General features: G+C 41.2%; 1 protein-coding gene across 1 annotated transcript in view; it reads left to right on the top strand.

The window, feature by feature from the left end:
• Nucleotides 1–16,956: 16,956 nt before the first annotated feature.
• Nucleotides 16,957–18,078, top strand: part of NPEPPS (aminopeptidase puromycin sensitive) — an 88,912-nt gene continuing 87,790 nt past the window's right edge. Inside the window, exon 1 of the mRNA XM_069482426.1 lies at nt 16,957–17,093. Coding sequence (XP_069338527.1) covers nt 17,032–17,093 — 62 coding nt within the window. The 5' untranslated portion in view covers nt 16,957–17,031. The remainder of the gene's footprint in view (nt 17,094–18,078) is intronic.

Below are 18,078 nucleotides of genomic sequence, written 5' to 3'. Positions count from 1 at the left end.
TACTTCCTTTCCCTGAAGTGAGACTGTGGAGAGCAAAAGAAGTGAATTGTCCAAGATAAGGTGCCATAGAAGAAACAAGAATCCTTTCTAAGAAATATTCTCAACTGATCTGTAGCTATCAATGTGCAGAGCTTCTTTGTCACTCGAGTTGACTATATATGGCTCTCACGTAGTGGTTAAGAATGCTATAGTGCCTGAGTTTACATCTAATTATAGAATTGTTATTATTAACTCATTAAATGAGTTAATACATGCTCCCACTGTGGTTAGTTATATCCAAGCCCTGTGACAGCCCTGAAAAGGGAGACAGAGAGCCCAGCAGAATCCTGGTAGGTGTAACTGCCCTTTGTGCTGGACACAGATGATACCCTGTCCCCAGAGTCCACCCCAGTGCAGTGTCCCTAAAGAGAGCTCCTAATGGGGATATGTACTGGAAATCCTCAGGAAACACTGCATGTTAGCTCTCTTCCCCTAGAGAAGAGTTCTCACCTTTGTTGAAGCTAAGACCACCGAAAGGCAGGTAGTTTCGGCCCAAAAGTAATTCCTTATTCTGTGCTGCAGGACTTTCTTCTTTTAGCTGCTGTTCTTTCCCATCCAGCCTTCCACTCACCCCTGCTGCTGGGGACAAAGCCTCTCCTTTACCTCTTTCTGCCTGCCCTAGATTCCTTATTCTACAGGCAGGTCTAGGAAGATATTGTGAAGTAAGCTATTGCTCATCCTGGCTCAGCCAGAACAAAAGCCTATGCATCCCACTGCTCAAGCTTGGTCTAGAATTAATCCCTCACCTCTTCTTCCTCCACTTTCACCCCAGCTGGCTAAATCAAGCAATAATCCTAAAAGGGAATTTCAGGCTATTTGTGACTCCCCACACCCGTCCCCCCCACTGCCCCACACCATGTTTAGGGAGGAGAGAGCAAAGCCCTTGGATCAGAGTAATCTGTTTCTAACCCACTTCCACTCCTAGGGATTACCTCTATGGGGGAAGGGAGACACACATAAATCTAACAACTTGGCACTGAAAACTTGGGGAAGAAGCTCCAGGAGTGCCCTGGAAAGTTGTAGGCATGCGGTTCCAGGAGCCTGGGAGCCCCTCCTCATATGCTAGAGTACCTGGTAAAAGTGTCCACAAATTTGAAAAGCAATGCCTAGAGTAGTGCTTGGCAATAATAGGCACTCGATAAATGTGTTGAATGAAAGAATGCAAGTGTATGGATTGTGGGCAGATGAAGGCAGAAACAATTCCCTGGTTATACCTGCAACCCTCATATCCTTATATGCATACCAATTTATGGCTAAAATCAATCAACCAACAAATAAGAAAGTGTGATATGGTGGAAAGAGCTCTAGATTGGGAGGCAGAAGACATGGGTTCTAGTACCACCATTGCCAACATTGATTTTCCCTGTGGCCTTGGGCAAGTCACTTTGCATCTCTGATCAATAATTTTCCCCATTTAATAAAAAGTCTCTCTCTAGAGCCCTAAAAGCCCACAGTCCCGTGTGATGTGTATTGAGCCCCTATTAGTAAGGCACAAAGCCTTGAGCTCATGTATGTACTGACAGTGACTCTTTTGGGGGCAGCCCTTGGGAACCAAGTGTTTGGTACACATTTTCACTAGTCTGTACTCCTTTCTCTACCCTCCCCATGGACTCTGACATACAAAAATATATCTTCAGCTGACCATTCTTTTGGGGATGGTCTCCAAACCTGGGTGAGGGCTTGCTTCCCAACTCTTGGGGTTGAAGCCAGGGAAGCTGTGTGAATGCAGGAAACTTCCACTAGAGGGTACCAAGGCTGCACTGGGATCTCAGATTGCAGGGAGGCCTGCACAAACCCAACAATTCCAGAATTTTTTAAATACCTATGTTGAGAGATTCAGAGATCTTTATTCACTGCTCATTACCTGGTTTGCTTCTTGCTGCTCCTTGGAAGACTTAAGAAGTCTCTACTATTTGGGCATCATTTTGCTTTGATTTGACTTCAAATTAAAGACAACTTAGTATAATGGAATCCATGGGGGCTCTGGCAACTGATATAGACCTTGCTCCACTATTTCCAAACTCTATAAGCAATTTAATGCCTTTGTGTCTCAGTGTACCCATCTGGGAAATGGGGATAATAAAACTTACTTCATGGAGCTGTTGTGAGCACTAAGTAAAATAATATAAGGAAACATGTGACTGATAGACTATAGGTGCCTAAAACTGTTTTTGCACCAAAGGAGAGTTCTAAGGTCTGTCACAAACTGGAAATTGAGGTTCTGAGGAAAGAGAGACAGATTTGCAGGTGCTGAGTGCCTCCAAACAACAAATGTAACCTTTTGCCATTTTCCTCTTAAGTCTTTCAGGTTTCCAGGGTAGGGCTGGGGGACACTCCTCAGCCTTGTCCTTCAGTCCTGTTCTATCATCTGTATCAGCCCAGCCATGTCATTCTTCTGTCCTTTTTTATCGTGATTTCCATAGAGGTGAGTTTAGCTTCTACTTCCTGCTCACCTTTTAGATGAAAAGTCTCTTGTGTGGTATTTGGCTCTGTGTTTTCCGAAGTGCCTCATTCCTACCTAGCTCTGTTCTGCCCTTTTCCTCTCATCTCCCCAGCAGTCACTCCTGGGGTGCAACGTGCCATCTGTTTCTGAGAGTGAGCAGAAGTTTGGGAAGGGGGAGGGACAGCGTGTCCAGGGCTTGCGTGTCAGCAGACACGTTACAACTGCTGCAGGGCAAACCAGGGTGAAACCGCAAGCCAGAGGCCTCAGAGCAGGCAGCCGTGAGGCCCGCCCCTCAGCTCCTCTCTCATCTCTGTCTCACCCAGAGGTTTCCTGGCAGGAGTGGGAGAGGTTAGTATCGAGTCCTTGAGTTCTGACTCATTCCCTGACCTAGTTGGGTGTTACCCAGTTATCTCCCAAGTATCTCTACAGGGCCCTCAGTTAGCAACACAACAGTGTCATCCTAGACAGAAGATACAAGAGGACAGCAGACTATCTATTTATTTCATTCCCATCTGAGGGTCCCAACAACAGCCAAAGTTTACAGGCTTCATGGTTTTATGTACCACCCAGGAGGTTACATTGGTTATAAAATGAACAAAATCATCTTACACTGCTACACTAAGAGATTGGCTATTTTCCAGATTTCCTTATAGAAACAATCATGCTTAACTTTCTCAAGAACGAATAAAATCATTGTTTTATTCTACTTGGGTAGGGGAAGGGGCTGTTGGGAAGGTGGGGAAGGGACTGGAATACTGAGCCAGGAAGTAACTGGCCATTATCACACAGTGAGTCAGGGACCTTTCAAGGGCCATAACTCAGGTTTCCTAACCCCACCCCGAATTCCATTCTTTCCCTTAGCCTAGTCACTAATGGGCACAAAAATATTCCAGGCTTTCTGGACTTTAAAAAAGTTCTTATAATTGCCAAATTTCTGAGGGTTCAATAGGAAGTCAATTGCATTATGCTTCTAGGCTTCATATGTGTCCCTTTCACTATTTGTCCTGTGCAAAATGTGAGATATATGTTTGTTGCCTCGTAGACAGGTTGTCAAAAACACTTTAGAGTTATCTGAGGTCCAGAGAAGGCCAGGCACAGTGGCTTACTTCTATAATCCTAGTGCTTTGGGCGGCCAAAGTGGAAGGATCGCTTGAGGCCACGAGTTTGAGACCCTCATGGCAACATATCGCGACCCCATTTTTACACAAAAAAAATTTTAAAAATTAGCCAGACATGGTAGTGTGCCTATAGTCCCAGCTACTCAGGAGGCTGTGGCTGGAGGATCCCTTGAACCCAGGAGTTCAAGGTTACAGTGAGCTATGATCATGCCACTGCACTCCAGCCTGAGTGACAGAGCAAGACGCTGTCCCTACAAAAAACATTTTTTTTTTTTTTTTTTTTGAGATAGTCTCACTTTGTTGCCTGGGCTAGAGTGCTGTGGTCTCAGCCTAGCTCACAGCAACCTCAAACTCCTGGGCTCAAGCAATCCTTCTGCCTCAGCCTCCAGAGTAGCTGGGACTACAGGCATGCGCCACCATACCCGGCTAGTTTTTTCTGTATATTTTTAGTTGTTCAGCTAATTTCTTTCTATTTTTAGTAGAGATGGGGTCTCACTCTTGCTCAGGCTGGTCTGGAACTCCTGAGCTCAAACGATCCACCTGCCTTGGCCTCCCAGAGTGCTAGGATTACAGGCGTGAGCCACCGTGCCTGGCCTCTACAAAAAAAAATTTAAAAAACAAAAGAAAACTAATGTAGTATGTGATCCTGAAGTTAGATCTCAGAGACAGGAGATTCCGTTTTTAAATCATTTGTTGGTGTTCAAGATCCTAATATCTTTGTGAGATATCCTAACATCCACTGTACCAGTGGATGCTGAATATTATTTTCTTACCTTTCCTTTATTTGAGGTCTCAATCTCTCCCTAACTAGGGTCATGCTTCCTAAAGACACGAGCTGGTTTCCAGGAGAGCAGATTTTAGCTTTATCCCTTGGCAGAGAGAACGGAGTCATTGCACACAGGCCAGAACATTCTTTCTGCCAGAGCTCCCCATCTGGAAGAAAAGAGAAAGAGTTTCAGATTTTCCAGAAGGGCTGCCTAAAGGGGAGGAAGGGAGAGGAAGCCATAGGGAGGGCAGAAGAAAGCTACAGGGCTGGAAGCCCAAGCTCCATAGTCTGAAAGAAAAATCAGATTCAGGCTGGGCACCGTGGCTCATGCCTGTAATCCTAGCACTCTGGGAGGCCGAAGCAGGAGGATTGCTTGAACTCAGAAGTTCAAGACCAGCCTGAGCAAGAACGAGACCGGTCTCTACTAAAAATAGAAAAATTAGCCGGGCATGGTGCGAGCCTGTAATCCCAGCTACTCGGGAGGCTGAGGCAGGAGGATCGCTTGAGCCTAGGAGTTTGAGGTTGCTGTGAGCTAGGCTGATGCCACAGCACTCTACTCAGGGCAACAGAGTGAGACTTAGTCTCACAACAAAATGAAAAAGAAAATCAGATTCAGTAGGCCTAAAAACCTGGCACAGCATTGCTGCACTTCTCCCTTCCAGTAACCCTTAGCCAGGATTTCTTTTGTTCCTTATTCCTTAATCTTTCACATATACTTATCTGTCCTGCCTGTTCCGCCTCAGAATTTTCCTTCTATTCTTTAGTTTTTATGTACTTCCCTTCTAATTAAAAAAAAAGCATTTTTTTAGAGGTGGGGTCTTGCTATATTGCCCAGGCTGGTCTCAAACTCCTGGCTTCAACCAATCCTCCCACCTCAGCCTCCCGAGTAGGTGGGATCACAGGCATGCACCACCACGCCAAGCTTGCAACATTATTTTTGCATTAATTAATTAATATTTGATTGAAAATTCACATATAGTAACTTTTTCGATGTTACAAATATATAAAGTCAAAATATCTAACCCCATTCATTTAATGAATATTTCTTATTTGCCATGTGCAGATATTGTTCCAATCATGGGAATATAAGGGTGAAAGAGGCATGTTTCTGGTCCACAAGCAGCTCACATTTGGTAGGAAAGATAAAAGTACACAAAATATTGCAAAAGAACAATAGAGAGCTGCTATAGAAGTCAACACAAGGTACAAGGTGGTATAAGGGAGAAGATGACAGACCTTTTGGGGAATTCAGATGAGGGCCACACTTGAAATGAGTCTGGCGAGATGAGTAGGAATCTGCAGTATGTCTCATAGAGAGATGTAAATTCTAGGCAAGGGGATTGACATGCACAAAGACACGGCAGTGTAAGAGAACACGGATGGGTAGGGTTTCTTAAGTGGGCTGTTGTATGGTCCCTGTTCTGTGGCGTCCAGCTAGCTGGGTTGCAAATGCAGGCTGGATCATGGAGAGTCTCCCACTGAATGCAGAAAATTCTAAAACCCCCAAAAGACTGTCCCCCAGCTCTACCTAGGCTCTCCTAGAAACAGGGAACCTTGATCTTTGTAAGGCAGCTCATTCCACTTTGAGCATCTGATTGTGACAAATTCCTTACTACATTGACATAATATTTACTTTCCTCTTTCACTCAATGATTCTGGTTTGCCCTTTGTAGCATTACATAAGTCTGTACCCTCTTCTTTTTTTTTTTGTTTTTTTTTTGAGACAGAGTCTCACTCTGCTGCCCAGGGTAGAATGTAGTGGCGTCATCCTAGCTCACGGCAACTTCAAACTCCTGGGCTCTAGTGATCCTCCCCCCTCAGCCTTCTGAGTAGCTGAGGCTATAGGGCTGTGCCACCAAGCCTGGCTAATCTTTTTTCTAGTTTTGGTAGAGACAGGGTCTAGCTCTTTCTCAGGCTAGTCTTGAACTCCTGAGCTCAAGTGATCCTCCCGCCGTGGCTTTCCAGAGTGCTAGGATTACAAGCGTGAGCCACCACACCTGGCCCGTCTTCTATTGGTTTGAACCAAATGATTGCCATTTTTATGTATCAAAATCGTTGAATATTGGCAATTTCATATTGTCAGCCTTATACTTGACAATCCACCATTTGAGGCCAGCTATTATTTATTACCTTAGTCTTCTCTTCCCCGTATTTAATATCTCTAAACTCTATCAAATTCTTTCTCACCTGGTAAAGTTACTAGATCCTTTTCCAATGTGATCTGTCACTAGGCATACTCTGTTTCCTCAATATCTTAATATGGGACAGCCAGAACTGTTCAGTTCAAAACACAGTGAGACTGTTATCTCTCTGGATCTTATGGTATGTCTTTTCATGAAACTGGGACTGCACTGGGTTTGGTGAGACCTAAACCTTTTTCATATAAAATGCTGTCAAGCCAGTCTTACTCCTTCTGGCGCAATTGATTTTTTTTTTTTTTTAAACCTAAATGTAGGTCTTCCCTTTATCCATATTAAATTTCATCTCATTAATTTTGGCACTTTGTTCCAATCTGTCAAGATGATTTGACCACATTATAAACATAAATCAAAACATCATATTGTACCTCATAAATATATACAAGTATTGTCAACTAAACATAAATTTTTTTTAAGTTTTTAAAAAGATAATTTGAAATCTTCTATCATTCATCCTATTAATTATCTTTCCTAGCTATATCATCTAAGTTCTTGATTTTTTTTAATGTTTAATAGGACAGTGAGTCACCTCTCTTTGTCAATATTAATTGATCAGTCTCCTTTGAGTTTAGTTGAAAAAAGTGTTCAGCCTCCAGCTTGGACTTTGGCGTGGCTCTTCCCATTGGCTCTTGGTGCTTTGCCTAGGATGTAACTCCCCTTTTCAGCCTGGCTGTTATTTCATAAGTAATATGTATGACTCTGCCTCAGTCTTTTTAATGGCTATGTAGTATTCTATTACACAGATATACCATACTGATGGACACTTAGGTAGTTTCCAAACTTTACAAAGAGGTCATGAGTCAGTTTGCAAGTACCAATGTCAGATAAATTCCTGGAAATACAATGAAAGGGTCAAAAGATATTTACATTTTTATTTTGATAGATTTTGCCAAATTGCTCTCTAAAGAATTATACCACTTTAGTAGTGGTTTAGATCTCAGCAACATAAGCAATTTCAAATTAAATATATCTGTCCTTTAAAGATATCTTTACAATTCTACTACTGGAAATTTGAAATTGCTTCTAATTTTTCCTTTCTCCCCTTCTCATTTCTCCTCCTCACTCTCTCCTCTGATTTCTTCTCTACCCTGAACTCCAAATTCTTCTCATTCATTTTATACAAAGTAATTCTATATCTCCAGACTCTCCAACTTAACTCTGCTCCAGCCCTGCATTTGCAATGCAAACCTTAACATAGTAAACTTGCTGCCATCTGAAAGCCATTCTCCTTCGTAACGACAATATTGAGCACTGACATGTATTAGACCATTTAATCCTTTCAACAATCTTGTGATACAGGTACTATTATTATCCCCATTTTATGAGTGAGAAAATTGAGGTATAGAGAAATGGGGTCACTTATGTAAGGTCACATGGTTTAAAAATTGCACTGATGCTATTTGAACCTGGAGACCACACTCTTAACTCCTACAGTCACCTCTCTTGGAGTCTACTTAGGTCCTTATCAAATTCCAATGTAACTTTCTTAGTGATCCCCATGAAATAATTCAGGCTCTGGTGTCTATCCTGATCCCTGCCTAGCCCACTGCCTGTTCTATTAGCAGCTCTGTCTTGTAAAAAAGTCCTGAATCAGTCTAGAAAAAACAGGTTCCAGGATTGTCTTAGCCTATGGCAGAGGAGAAAGTATGGGGTGGGATCACAGGCCAAGGGGGGACATCAGTCATGCCCTCTCCCTCTGCAAAGGTGTAGCTTCCCTTTTCTGGTCTCTGGGTGGGTCCTCCAGACAGGAAAGGAGCAGTTGGCTCCTTTCCTAGTCAGTCAGTCTAGTTTTCCCTGGAACTCAGCACACTGTGAAATCCAGGAGGTGCCTGAGGCCAATTTAGGCAAGTTCTATTCAACAAACATTTATTGAGTCCCAACAATAGGCCAGAAACTGTGCTGTCAGGCCCCACTGTGTTGGAGTATAACAAACTAGTCACATGTTATACAAATGAAGATAAGCACTTCAATGTCTCGGTTACCTAAGTGTGGTAAGTGCCTGGATAGCTAGAGACCTGAGTGTATTGTTTGGAGTGAGAGCTGGCAAGAGGAGAAAGGAACAAGGGAGAGCAGGGATAAGGAGTGCATGACTGGGGTTTTGGCTTTGAGGAAACAATCCAGATTGGGGAAAGAAATGATAACTCAGTAAGGACTGCTGGCAGAAGGGCCTGCAGTGCCTCCAAAAGTACAGAGTTCTTCATCTGCAGGTAAGTAAACTCTGCCTGTTTATCAGGAATGGTAGAGGAAAGGAAGGTATGAGGGCAAAGAACAGTCAGGAAAAGTTCCAAGATCCATAACAATGTGTGTATAGGGGGTGGGGAGGGGTTTTGTGAAATGCTAATTCCTGCTTTTTCTTGGCAGCTTTTCTGGAAATTGTGATGGGAGCTAGCGGTGGGAAAAATCACTGAAATCACTTGTGACCGCAGCCTTTTCCCTGCCTCTAGGTGGCTGGCTATCACCTGAGCCATTCCAAGTGGCAGCCTGCTGTGGATTCATTTTTTTCTCTCTTGCGCATTTATTGAAATGAGGGTATCATTCTTTTTTTTTTTTTTTTTTTTTTTTTTGCAGGGGGAGGCACAGCCTTCAGTACAAGTGAAAGTGTGCTCTCCCTTGTGTGTGTTTTTGAGGTAGGGACGAAGGAAGAGAGAAGTTCATTTTCCAAGAGCAATGAATAAGCAAGCCACATCCTCTACATTAACCAGAAAGCTTCTTGCAGGATAAAAAGCCACGGACAAGAGATCCAGTCAGCAGAGAGACCCAGTTTCTGGTTTTAGATCTGCTCCAACAGGGCTTTAGAAATTCACAACCTATCTGTATGTCCAGTTTCTCATTTATGCGTAGGAATAATAAATTTTTTTCTCTCAATAGTATTGTGAGAAAGGAAAGAAAAGAATAATAAACATTTAAAGCCCTTAGGAAATAATATTCTGTAGAGGTTTTTTTTTATTGTTTTTAATAATTTCTCAGACTGTATCAGAAAAATAACAAGGCCATGGCTGAGACACCATTTTTAAATGGATGCTGAGTGTTGCTAAGGGGCCTCTCTTGAGTAACTTTCTCCTCTTAATTGGGACAGAAATTCTGGTCATTGACAGAAATGCAGATGGGCCAAAATAGAACTTAGCTGTTCTGAAACTTCTGGTTCTCAATAAACACCACTTGAACATTTGGTTCTGTCTTCAAAGCTAAGTCCTTAAAACATGGGCCAGTTCTAATGAGGAGCATACTAATGAAGAAATACGGATAATACAAAGAGAAAAGGCAAGGGGAAAAAATCCACTGATCAACTACAAGCAGCCATGAAATCTGGAAATCGGTGAATATACATAATAAAAGGCTTATGGATATAATACTTGCTGTGTTCAATAATATTACATGATATAGTTACTATATTGTCCCTCATTAGGAATGCCTACCATGCATTAGGAATGCTGTTCCAACCTGTAGCAACATGCAGTGCTAATGCAGAGTTTGTATGAAGTCCTGCAAATGAGTTTGTGATGACTTGTCTCAGATCATTTATCTTTGATTTTCACTGAATAAACATCAGAAGAAATAATCAAGGGGGTTAAATAAACTATAGTCTATGCTTCCAGGCTCAATGACTGTCTGGTAGCTTCTATAGAGATGAACATAGGGAATAGATATAAAAAGAAGAGTGAAGAGTCTGGAGGAATCTAGAGAAGAAAGAGAGAAAAAGAAGAAAGACACAGACTATGACCATGGAAACAAAAGTAGGAGGGGTCATGTTCACACCCAAGGAACAGAGAGAGAGAGAGAAACAAAGAGAGAGAGAGACTCAGAAAAAGAATGCAATGTATCAAGGGAAAAGGACAGTAAGTCTAGAAAAGGTAGATCAGAAAAGAGAAAGCAGTCTTTATTTTTTTTATTTTTATTATTTTTTTGAAACAGAGTCTCACTCTGTTGCCTGGGCTAGAGTGCTGTGGCATTAGCCTAGCTCACAGCAACCTCAAACTCCTGGGTTCAAGTGATCCTACTGCCTCAGCCTCTCAAGTAGCTGGGACTACAGGCATGGGCCACCATGCCCGGATAATTTTTTCTATATATTTTGAGTTGTCCAGCTAATTTCTTTCTATTTTTTCTAGTAGAGACGGGGTCTTGCTCTTGCTCAGGCTGGTCTCGAACTCCTGAGCTCAAACGATCCTCCCGCCTCGCCCTCCCAGAGTGCTAGGATTACAGGTGTGAGCCACCACGCCCAGCCAAGAATAACTTTTTTCCACAGAAAATTATTAGAATAATATAATTTATGAGCTAAAAAGAACTTCCAAGATTAATCCAACACCTAATTTTATAGATGAAGAAATTAACACGTTCTTGGTTCTAGAGACAGATAAAGGATTTGGGTGTTGCTGGCGGAAAGCCAGAAGATTCCAACGCCCATCACGGGAAAGTAATGTTTTTAATAGCTCTTAATATTTAAACAAAACAGATGATGGAAACTCATCAGCTCTTGAGTGGGCTAATTTGTGCATCATCTCTTAAGGAGGAGCTAAATGGGAATTCGAGCTCTGTTCCTCCTTGTCTTGTTCTAGCCATTCTTTGGGTTAAATTACATCAGCCCTGTGGTTTCCAGAAAGAGATTATGGGAAGACCAAGTGTTGATTAGGAAAGAGTGCCTGTTCTGAGTCAGGGTGACCTGGGTTCTGGCACTGGCTCTGCCATTTACTAGCCACTGAGTGACACACACTAGGCACTCAATAAATGTTTAATAAACAAGTGAAGGCAGCAAAAAAAAAAAAAAAGAAAAAAGGAAAAAAAAAGTAAAAATAACAAGAGATGATTTTTCTAAAGAACCAAATTATTAAGGATTATGGAAAAGATTTCCTTCCTCTGGGTTAAGGTAAAATGTAAGGCTCTGTTGGGATACTTCTTGATTAAAATCCCATGACCATTCTTCACAGTGGTTTTTTTCCTATTTTAAAATGTTTAAGCTTTAATATTTACAGGAGTGGCAGAATCAGGTCTATCATGTCTGCCTGCATCATTTTCAGGTGAGTAGAAATGCTGAAAGTATGTTAGTATAGTAACAGTGGTAACAGAAAGAAATAAAAAACCATCATTGGTCTCTCAGTGTGGTGTATCAGCCCTTGGCTGCTGCCTGAGATATTCTTGCCAACATTACTCTTAAAGTAATTTCTCTTATAAAATATGGCACAATCACCACCATATCCTGAACATGGATATTTAATCTTGGAAATAGTATCTAAAGTATTTGAAACATTTGAAGAGACAGTTGATTTTTAAGGAGCCAGTTGATATTAACCTATGCTGTTTTCCACTAAGGTGAATACCCTGGGGTGTAAGACAATGAGAAGAGAGCCAGAGAATCCTTTTGGAAGTTTCATAGCCTAAATCATTAAACATTACAGAATGTCAGTCAACTCTCTAGAAAAAGATTTCTGCAAACACACAAAGCTATTTTAAAATTCCCTTTTATAAAATCAGACAATTCAAAAGCTATTGGCTGCCATCTTCAAGATCTGAAAGCAGAGTACTGGTAGGATTGCCAGACTTAGCAAATAAAAATACAGGATGCTTGCTGACGATAAAGAGCTCCTAAAAAAAGAGAGAAAAAAAATACAGGATGCCCAAGTAAATTTGATTTTCAGATAAGAAAGGAAGAGTTTTAATATTTAGTACCCCAACTATTGCATATTTTTAGTATATTTCATGTCCTGTGAAATATTTGAGACATATTTGTACTAAAAAGCTATTCATTTTATACAAAATTCAAATTTAACTTGACGTCCTGTATTTTATCCAGCAACCCTAGTACTGGAGAGAGTTACTTGGTTTAACCCCTTCATTACTCTGCAGAACAAGGGGCCCCAACCTGGCTGATGAGAACGTGCCTTTAGGGTTTATTACAAGGAATTTTAAGATTAGCAATGATCTGGCCGGGCGCAGTGGCTTATGCCTGTAATCCTAGCACTCTAGGAGGCCAAGGTGGGAGGATCGTTTGAGGTCAGGAGTTCGAGATCAGCCTGAGCAAGAGTGAGACCCCCGTCTCTACTAAAAACAGAAAGAAATTAGCTGGACAACTAAAAATATATAGAAAAAATTAGCTGGGCATGGTGGTGCATGCCTGTAGTCCCAGCTACTCGGGAAGCTGAGGCAGAAGGATTGCTGGAGCCCAGGAGTTTGAGGTTGCTGTGAGCTAGGCTGACGCCACGGCACTCTAGCCCCACTCTAGCCTGGGCAACAGAGCGAGACTCTGTTAAAAAAAAAAAAAAAAAAGGTTAGCAATGATCATGGTAAAAGGAGAATTGAACCTTTCTTCTAGTCTGTGGATTTCCATTCTGTCTCTTTCACACTGTGAAAAGCATTTAAATATATTTCCAATTATTCAGAGTGGTAATGGATTAATTGAAGAGTATACTTTATTTGGATCTCTAAATTTAGGGTTTGTTTGTGTAGGGGCTAAGAGCCTAGGACCATATGGACTTGAGAACTAGGACTTTGCTGTTCCCAGTAAAGAATGAACAGACTTGCTTTTATAAAGCAGTTTGAAGACTTCAAAAATGCTGAATGAATTTTTTTTTTCTAATGAAGTTATCCCCCACATCTTTCACTAAAGTATCACCCCATTGTTTGGCTTTATAGGACTTGTCAGACTATGTTATATCTCCAGGATGGAAGCCTGTCTAATGGAAGCTGGAGTCTGAGTGCACCGGAGGTGGGTTGAAGACAGCAGTGTTGCTGTGAGCCTGACTGAAGCACTCATGGAGACAGCATTCTTTTCAGCATCAGCTGATGCTCTGCAGCACAGGATTCTGTTACCCTCATTTGAGCTGCCTGGTTATTCTGGCAATCAGATCTTTCTGTCTCCTTCCTGTTACCCAGCCTTGATACCAGCTATCAAGTGCCCTTTTTGCCTTGATTCCCAAGCGTACAATTCTTCTTTCATTTTCTTTAAACTCAAATGCCAGAATATTGGAATTTCTAGGACATTTACATGGTTTGTGATAACAATGGAGGATATTTGCAATCAGAACTGTCCTGTAAAAACTAGGGCATGTGTGGTCCCCTAATATTTCAATATTTGTTTTCTTTTTTTTTTTTTTGAGGTGGAGTCTTACTCTGTTGCCTGGGCTAGAGTGCCGTGGCGTCAGCCTCGCTCACAGCAACCTTAAACTGCTGGGCTCAAGCAATCCTCCCGCCTCAGCCTCCCGAGTAGCTGGGACTACAGGCATGCGCCACCCTGCCGGGCTAATTATTTTTGTATATATTTTTAGTTGTCTATATAATTTCTTTCTTTTTGTTTTTGTTTTTTTTTGTTTGTTTTGAGACAGAGTCTCACTCTGTTGCCCAGGCTAGAGTGCCGTGGCATCAGCCTAGTTCACAGCAATCTCAAACTCCTGGGCTCAAGCAATCCTCCTGCCTCAGCCTCCCAAGTAGCTGGGACTACAGGCATACGCCACCATGCCTGGCTAATTTTTTCTATATATTTTTAGCTGTCCAGCTAATTTCTTTCTATTTTCAGTAGAGACGGGTCTCATTCTTGCTCAGGCTGGTGTTGAACTCCTGATCTCGAGCGATCCTCCCGCCTCGGCCTCTCAGAATGCTAGGATTATAGGCGTGAGGCACCGCGCCGGGCCTAATATTGCAATATTTATTTTCTGACAGTTACCTAGACAGCAAGGATATTTGATTTGGAAAGGAAATAGGGCTGGGAGTAGAAATTCTTCTCATCATCGTTTTAGTCATTGCTTTGTAGTTAACCTTGGGCAAATTACTGCATCTATCTCTGTCCTATGTCAGTTTCTGAACCCCTTCTATCTGAAGCCCCCATAACAATTTTAAAGAACAAAACAGTAGGAACTCATTTCCAACTTACTTTGGCTATCCTTAAAATGTAAGTTATGAATCCTAGTGTCGGAAACATGGCATACTGGGCTTGTCTACCCTTTTACCCTGAAGGCGAAGAAAAGTTATGGAAAACAAAGGCCATAAAGATTTTACCACTTTAATTCCTTGTTTAGGAGAAGCATGTGGCTGCTTTCAGAACTGCAACTTGTAAAACTCTAGTCTGAACTCAATCTGGATAGAACTTCATTGTTCTAATTTCTGGAAAAAATAAAAGGGGATGGGGCTTATAAGCTAAAGAAAGTTATTTACCTTGTCAACAGTAATAATAGCACTTTCTATAAAATAATGACTCCTTTTTCTCCCCTCCACCTCCTCCATTCCTTTGATCCTGTCACCCTCCCCTGCATCTACTGATATCCTCTTACCTTGAGATAAGACAGTAATGAATCACTTTAGCAAAAGTACATAGGGCTAAACAAAGATGACATATTTTGGCATCTTTTGGCACTGAGACACATCAGGATAGGGCATAGCAAGAGTTCAGGGTTTCCTGATGCATAGTTGCTAAAACTGTGGCCTCCACTTCATAGCTATTGTAGGTTTGGGGCAAGAAGAACATAAATCTCTCTTAAATAGTTTAAATTGTGCCTTTTTGCCTAAAGAGTTTTGTCTTTTTTTTGACCTGTCCTAATTCCTGATGTCAGGTCCGTAGGGTATTTGTGCTATGCCTCATTCTCAGTGAATGTATATTTTACACAGTGTGATCGCACTTTGAACTAAAATAGACCATATCCAGAAACCTGCTGGTGCAGGCTTCCCAGGGCTAAAGAATATGAACAGTTTGAATTGCTTTTTGTCTCCTTGGCTTCTTCTTGAATCAATTCACCAATATAGAGATGTTACTATCTAGATTTTATTTAAAAAAAAAAAAAAAAAAGGCACCAGATCCCAAAGGCTAGCCTCCAACCCAAGATTATTTTCCTAGAAAATGCATAATATTTGAAAGTGAAAGGGTCTCAGATGCTTACCTTATAGTCTCTCTTCAGCTCTAGCATTATTTGTTTATTGGGGACATGATGACTTTTGGTTCAGTCCTGTGAATAAGCAGGTCAGGAGGCAACTTTTAGCTCCCCGGACACTTTTTAAGTGTTTATTAATCTTGACTCCTATACAAACTCTGTAGAGAGGCTGGCAACAGAAGATTCTTATCCTTAGTTATTTATGTGGCTAAGACTGTAAGGCAAATTGCTCTCATAAAATCACACCCCATGAGATGTGATTCTACCAGGTTGGCAGGCCTTAATGTCTCCTCTCTTCACCCCACCCTTTAACCTAGGTGGAGCTTATTCTCTTTGCTAAGCATAGGATCAGATATTGAATAAGAACTAATTCTAATGTCAATTCTTCTTGTCAGGGATTTAAGAAGCAAACAGAAATGGAGCCAAGGGTGGAGAAACTGAGGCCCTCTGAATGCTGCTAAGCTGCTGAGATGTCTAATCCTCTTGGCTACTCCACTGGTCTGATTCAACCTGAGCCCACAGTAATTTTTTGGATTGGAAGTCAAGGCAAACATCATTGTAAACTCAATTCCAGCATGCCAGCTCCAGAACACTTTAACCTTTAAAGGCTTGGGATTCCAGGAGAAATGTTGTAGTAGCATTCCAGAGACCCACACATCAGACACAGACATATGCATTCTTGCCTGCGGCACAGGGTGTTGGCTTCACCCTCTCCTGTGAGTTGGCTTCCTAACTCATACTCTGCAAAGTCCTGGTGGCTAACCCTTCATATGAGGACACAGCCAAACAAGCTCATCTCGATTTGAAGATCACCAGCAAAGGGGCTGGGTTTATCATGTAGCTACCAGTCACTTGGGATTGGTAACTAAACCTGAAGAAGTAGTTGTGTTGTGAAAAGGGAAGCAGAAGTATTAAAAAAAAAAAAAAAAGGAGCTAGAAAGGAAGTAAGACAGGTAGAAATGTATGACTTTTTCAACTTCCTGATGGAAAGATACCAAAAGAAATAAAACACTTTCTGACTAGATAGGACCTTTCTTTTGGCCACAGTCGGATGTATTAATAATTAATGTCACATTGCCACCCTCACGAAATCTATCTTTATGTCTATGTACATTTATCCCTATATATCTCACATATTATTATATCATATGTAGTTATCCATTAGTATAGTATACATTTTATTTTATTTTTTAGAACATAGTAAAAATGTTTATTAGGTATTTACTAGATATCAGATGCAATTATAAGTACTTTCCATGTATTAAATTGCATAATTGTCATTATAACCCTAAGGAGTAGGTATTGTTATTCTTGTTTTGGGCACAGAGAGATTAACTAGTCAAAGACCACACAGTTACTACATTGTGGAGCTGCGATGTGAATGCAGGCACTCCAATTCGGGAATCTATGCAGTGAACCGCTATTCTCTGCTGTCTTTGCTATTACAGTATATGGTACACATTTTAAAGCATATGAAATTAATCTATTAATTAATCATGAAGAACACAGGATAGCTAGCAAAATTCCATCTACCCACCTTTCCAACTGTCAACCCAACAGCCATTTGAAATTGCAGAAAAGAGTCAAGGCGGGGACCTCAGGGCATCATCAGTTTCCTATGGATTGCTCTCCAATTTTTTGTGTTCCTGGCTCTTGGAACCCCTTCATCATATTCCACAGGTAAGACTCATAATAGCAGAATTAGAGTTATAATTTCCATGCTTGAAATTGACATTGAAGGCCAAAATTTCTTTTTTTTTTTTTTGAGACAGAGTCTCACTTTGTTGCCTGTGCTAAAGACCTGTGGCATCAGCCTAGCTCACAGCAACCTCAAACTCCTGGCCTCAAGTGGTCCTCCTGCCTCAGCCTCCTGAGTAGCTAGGACTATAGGAGTGAGACACCATGCCCAGCTAATTTTTTGTTTCTATTTTTACTTGATTGGCTTTTTTCTATTTTTAGTAGAGACGGGGTCTTGCTCTTGCTCAGGCTGGTCTAGAACTCCTGAGCTCAAAGGATCCTCCCACCTTGGCCTCCAAGAGTGCTAGGATTACAGGCATGAGCCACCACACCCATCCTGAAGGTCATAATTTCTAAGTTAGGGAGGCTAAATAGTAACTATAATGCTTTGTTTTCACCTAACATGTGGATTTTGTAATGGTCTCCTAAACTCTCCACATCTTTCTCTTCCCCTTTCAATGTTTCACACAGCCAGGATTTCTTGCCTGCCTGAATATTTTGGCTCCCTAATCCAACTCGTTTATATTCTCTTTGCTTTAAAACATCTCTTTCAACGACTTAAATTTTCTCTATAAATCCTTTACCACTCCTGCTATGAAGACTATTCTGACATTAAGAAAATGATAGGCTTTTAAAGAAATTCTCAAACCACAGATGAAAGAACACTTTTTTCTGAGATAAGCATGCATTATATACATATCTGCTTTACAGATGGGGAAACTAAGGCAGGGAAATGATAAGATTTGTCCTAGGTCATAAAGTCAGTGATGATATTGAAACTATTTGCTTGTGTCTTCAGACTCTCAGGCCAGTGCTTGAAAACTGAAAATGAAAAGTGCCTCTGACTAGAATGACTAATTGGTTTTTTTCCTTTCTTTTCTTTCTTAACTTTTTTTTTTTTTTTTTGTAGACAGAGTCTCACTCTGTT

The sequence above is a fragment of the Eulemur rufifrons genome, chromosome 9 (assembly GCF_041146395.1).
Source record: "Eulemur rufifrons isolate Redbay chromosome 9, OSU_ERuf_1, whole genome shotgun sequence".
Lineage (NCBI taxonomy): Eukaryota > Metazoa > Chordata > Mammalia > Primates > Lemuridae > Eulemur > Eulemur rufifrons.
Note: the sequence above shows the minus strand (reverse complement) of the source record. Positions and strands in the feature narration are given on the sequence as shown.